Source organism: Ceratosolen solmsi, unplaced genomic scaffold (assembly GCF_000503995.2).
Source record: "Ceratosolen solmsi marchali unplaced genomic scaffold, CerSol_1.0 scaffold10, whole genome shotgun sequence".
Classification (NCBI taxonomy): Eukaryota; Metazoa; Arthropoda; class Insecta; order Hymenoptera; family Agaonidae; genus Ceratosolen; species Ceratosolen solmsi.
Genome location: NW_011948412.1, coordinates 11,780,735 through 11,786,168, shown reverse-complemented (window position 1 = coordinate 11,786,168; position 5,434 = coordinate 11,780,735). Strand labels below are relative to the sequence as shown.

Genomic DNA, 5,434 nt, shown 5'->3' with positions numbered 1-5,434 from the left:
CGCTCTCTCCCTCGCCAACTATATCTCACTCTCTCGCTCTCTCACTCTCTCACTCTCTCTCTCTCTCTCTCATTCTCTCTCATTCTCTCTCATTCTCTCTCTCTCTCTCTCTTTGTCTGTCGCGCGATCGGGACAGCCGGACGACGTGGTGTGCTCGTGCAGAGTGGTGAGCGCGTAATCCAAGAAGCGAGCCCGAGCGGCTCGTTATGCGCCCTCGCACCGCCGGCTGATCCCGCCGACGCACCAGGAGTCCTTGGAATTAGGCTCTAACGGCGACAAGAGCAAGAGGAAGAGGAGAAGAAAAAGGAGCAGGAGGAGGAAGAGGAGGAGGAGGAGGAGGAGGAGGAGGAGGTGGAGGAGGCGGAGGAGGAGGTGGAGGAGGTGAAGGCGAAGGATAGAGGAAGAGAAGGAAGAGGAAGAAGCGGAGGCAGAAGAGGAGGAGGAGGAGGAGGAGGAGGAGGAGGTGGTGGTGGTGGAGCGAGAGGAGCGGCTGCAGGAGGAGGACGACGAAGGAGAGGTGGTGGTGGTTAAAGAGGAGCGCCTGGCCCCGCGGGAGCCGGCGGAGGAGGCCCGCACGTTGAGGCAACGGTCGCGACCCGGTCGCGTCTAAGGTGGATCTTCGGGGCGCCACGACGACGCTCAACTTCACGGACCTGGGGAGCCCATTCGGGGCGGGCGACCCCTGTCCGTCGAGTACCCCGACCCCGAACAGCATGTCGGGCGGTGGAGGCGGTGGCGGCGGCCCGTCGGCCGGCGGACCGCCAAACGCGACTCCGGGCCCGGGTGCGAGTAGCGGCTCGGAGCTCGAACAGCACCTACATCATACGATGGGCTCGGTAACGCCGGGCCCCGGCGGTAACGGGGCCGACAGCGCCTCCAGCACACCAGTCTCCCAGAGCGGCAAGTCCGCCTTCATCGAGCTCCAGCACAACAACCTCTATAATCCGAGCGGCCTGAGAACGGCCGGTTACCCTGGTGGGCACAACGTACCCGGGGCCCACCAGTTCTCCCAGCATGTGGGCGCTCTCGCGGGTCACCAGGGCTCCCAGCCCGGTGCCGGCAATCAGCAACACGGCCCCGAGACGGGATTCCCCAGTCCCAGAAGCGCTCTTGCTGGCTATCCCTTCGCTCCCATGCACCAGCACAACGCCTACGGGTATCACCTGGGCTCCTATGCGCCCCAGTGCCCTTCGCCGCCCAAGGACGGCGAGTACCCTAACTGTACGTATAACGAAATCCTCTATTTCATTGGGTGTTGAGGCGTATGGTGCGCGACCACGGTGGGCCGACATTATCGTCGTGCTCCTAACGCGATTAAGCTTCGAAATCGGCCAATCCACTTGTCCTCTAGTGCACACATTTTGCGCAATTACAATCATCGATGCTTTCATCTCTCTTTCAGCTCTCTCAGATACTTTCAGCCTTAAAATTTCTTTTCTCTTTCGCATTGTCTTTGCCATTGTCTTACATTTTCGTTCTTTCATTTGTTGTTTTTCTCTTTTCTTTCTTTTTTCCCCCCTCCTTTTCCTGATTTGTCGATAATATTATGAGGATTATCTTCTTGGTGCTTTGTTGCGCTGTAAAATTGACACGCCGAGTCTAACGACCTACGGCTAATTTGCCGTTAAACGTGAAATTTAGCGAGGAGCAGTAGCTTGCGATAACATTGTATTATCAGGGAGTTAATGATTTCCGGTCATTTGACATTTTTACTCGTTGGTGAATGAAAGTTGCAAGGGCTACGTCGGGACTACGTGGCAGGATTCTTACGCGCATGCTTGCAGCTAATCCAAGTTCGTTGAGATCGACTGAAATATTATATTGCCAAATTGCTTCTCGACTCTCGCGCTTTCGACGAGCAACTTTTTTACGTACTGTTGTTCGCCACTGGACACGAATGTAGCGGAGCGACGGTCTCGAATATTAACTAATTAATGAGCAGGAGGCCTGATAGGGTTTTTGAGGTCGCTTGACAATCTAGCCGCGATAACGGGCGCATAAACGAGCGACGCCGGGATTAATACGGCGATAGGGGTGAGGGGGAAAGGGCTGACATTTGCGAATTACCTGTGATGGAAGTCCCGTGGAATTCTTCCGCAATAGTTGCATGACGACAGCGTGTCTGACGGTGCCACGGCATTCGCCTCGCCAAAGTCACCGAGACTTACGGGTCGATAAGCACGCCACCCGACTCCGTTAAAAAGAGTCCGAATAATAAAAATGAGCTTTCCCCGAAGTAAGTGGGAGAAATTTTGGAGGAGTCGATTCTTATATCTTGAGCTACCGACGAGCTCCTTTCGGCTCCGGTCATTGTGCGCGTGAGTGCGCGTGCCCCTCTTGAGCGAGCGAGATGAGCGAGATGATAAATCACTCGAGAAGATTTGGCTTTTATTAGATGGATGTCTCGGCGGGTGGCGCCGGGGGTCCCGAGTCCAAGTCGTAAATTTTTCCTATTTTGTTGGGGACACTGATATTTAAATCGTGGGCTGCAGGATGAATCCGAAGTAGCAGGTATCGATTGCGACGAGCTGCTTGCTACTTCTCACACGGCAGGAGCAGCAGCAGCAGTAGTTCAGTCGGAATGGAGAAAGTGCGAGGGAAAAATTGCTCCCAATATAATAGCATATTAGCTGGTACATTGATTTCCGACAATTTACTTGCTGCAGTTTTTCCGAGCCTAGTTTTCCTCTTCGGCTTCTCGAGGCAAATTTCATAAATGCCATTGACCAATCGCTCAGCAATGCAATTATATTACGCGCAATTAATGAAATTATAATTCAATATCAATAAATTTAATAGAATACATTCCCCCCCCCCCCCTATTAAGCTTTGTCGAAGGCTGTCGAAGCAAATGTTTGATAGAATATCAATGTACGACAAATATGTTGATAAATATCGCGATCTAATCGATTATTAACACCCATACCTGATTTATCGTTTCATGTTGTATTTGCTTTAAATATTATACATTTGAATATCAATATTCAAGTAATAGTTGAAAAATATTCTTAAGGCTTCTGTTTCGATATTCTTCTGCGTTGTTTTAAGAAAAATTGATTAAAAAAAAAAAAGAAAAAACAAACAGAAGGAAACAAAAGAAAAGAAAACAAAAAGAGAAGAGAAAAAAAATTCTTCAAATTTAGGTAAGTAAGAAATGAATAATCGTCAAAACTTACTTACTCATACTCGAGAAGTAAATCGATATGTGCATAAAGAAAAACTTTATTTTATTTAAAGAAGGCTTTAGACTCATTTAATTTTTACACCATATATATATATATATATATATATATATATATGTGTGTGCGTGTGCGTGTGAGTGTGCGTGTGCGTGTGCGCGTGTGTGTTTTTTCTTCTCGCGTACACGCACATAATATCCACTGGTAGAAACTGGTAGAACCGCGGGAGGGACTTGTACGGGACGATATTTTGAAATTGTTCCTCGTGCATTTATGCGGTTACGTGCACGTGACTCATTAGGAATAGCGTTTCTTTCCCCTCTCCCTCGAGCGCCGTCAATCCGTCGCTCTATCCCTATCTGTCGGTTGGAGCGTCTCTTTATCTCTCATCCAACGGGTCGCGACCCTTCAGCTGCATCACGCGACTCTAAATCGACAGAGGTCGCCAGGCTGTAATCACGTACGAGAAAAGTGCATTTTCTACAATTTGAATAACTTCGTACTTGACCCTTTGCGGTCTTCCTATCAACGGCAATAGTCATAAAGACGGCAGTTGCGACCGATGTCGTTCTACTATTAATTCTTGATGGCAGGCGTATGCGTAGTGAAAAGGGTTGGAAATATCGTTAAGGCCGAGCTTATGGGAAATATAGTTTTCCCCGTGTGCAATAACTCGCGGCTTTGTGGTCGGAAGTTCAATGGCCATCCTACCGTTAAGTCTTTTTATAATTATTAGTCAAGTACGGGCTGTGTTGTGAAAACTTTTATTCTTTTACGATATCGTTTCCAACTGCTTACGCGCGTCATGAAAATGATGGCAAATTGTGCTGAAATTGCCCAAGACGCGTTAGTACCGAGGTTTGAAAGATTCAGCGCCTTGGTCGTTTCCAATGTAACTTGCCTCGTAATAGCTGTCCATTAGACTTCCTTAGAGTAATTCTTTTCCTCGAGAAGAAGAATTAAACATGCATAAAGTCAGAGCTGTACTGTTACGTTGCTTCTTTTTTTCCTTTTCTTTCTTTCTTTCTTTTTTTTTTTTTCCTCTCCTTTCTTATCATTCATGTTTTTTTCTTTCTTTCTTTCTTTCTTTCTTTTTCATTTACAGAATGAAGAGGCGCAATTGGATAACTTTATCCAGTGGTACGCAAATTAGTTAAGAGGCGTGCATGTCCCCGTGAGCACGAGGATGGCTAAAATGTCGCTAAGCCACATAAACTCGGCAGCTCGTTAAGTTCTTTAAGCGAAAGACTTTATCGATCAGCCATCCGACTCGGAGAGTATCGCAGAGCTTGCAATTTTCTTCATTCATCTCCCCTAGCAATTATCATTTTTTAACTATCGGATGCTAATATATTTTTATTTTATTTTTTCCAAGCGATAATTTGTAATTTCAGTTGGCAGAGATCGAACGAATGTACAAGCGACTTCGTGCCATTTTATACTTTTTCTCACCTTTTATATTGTATGCACAAAACTTAAGACCCCAAGTGATTGTAATTTGGCAAAACAAACGAAAAAAAAAAACAAAAAAAAAAAACAAAAATAAAATGGGATTGAATCGTATCGGCTGCTTTGAAATTGCAATTTTGCGTTATTTAAATGAGCGATCTCGCTTTTTATCCTCGAAACTATAAGCTTCGAATAATACAGCAGTAATTACGGCAATTAAACGGAATATCATTTTTACGCGATAAGGTCTTGATAAAATCGGATACACCATAAAGAGCTAAGGCGTATTACGTTATGATCCAATTGAAAGGAGGGTACGCATGACGTATCTCTCGTTAAAACAAGTACAACTTGGCCGACTTTATCAAAAAATTAGAGGCGCTCATGCGCGCAGAGGCTTTATTAATGGGCCAATTATTATTGTAGGGACCAAAGTGTCGAAACGCTCTTGAGCGCTGGCTGAGCAAATCAAAGGGCAGAGGGATACAGCGATATTAGTGAGTGAGTGAGTGAGTGAGTGAGTGAGTGAGTGAGTGAGTGAGTGTGTGACTGGGCAACGCGGATACCTGACGCACTCAAGGCTAAATTAATACAGAAGAGGCAGATAAATGCTTGCTTGCATAAGGATTAGAGCGAGTCTCTGGATTGTTTCGTCTCGTGCCCTCGCCCGCAGATGCCGTAGTCCTGCACGATCGCGTTTCCAAAAATATGGAGAACCTGCCGATATTCCCCAGCAGCTGACGACCAGTCGGTAACCCCGAGGATTTCACTTTCGGCAAGAGAAAACGATGCGGGCAGCCGCGGGA

General features: G+C 46.9%; 1 protein-coding gene across 2 annotated transcripts in view; it reads left to right on the top strand.

Moving 5' to 3' along the window:
- Window positions 1–480: 480 nt before the first annotated feature.
- Window positions 481–5,434, top strand: part of Dll (homeotic protein distal-less) — an 88,077-nt gene continuing 83,123 nt past the window's right edge. For both annotated transcript variants that reach the window (XM_011496171.1, XM_011496178.1), the window contains exon 1: window positions 481–1,221. In XM_011496171.1, coding sequence (XP_011494473.1) covers window positions 714–1,221 — 508 coding nt within the window. In that variant the 5' untranslated portion in view covers window positions 481–713. The remainder of the gene's footprint in view (window positions 1,222–5,434) is intronic.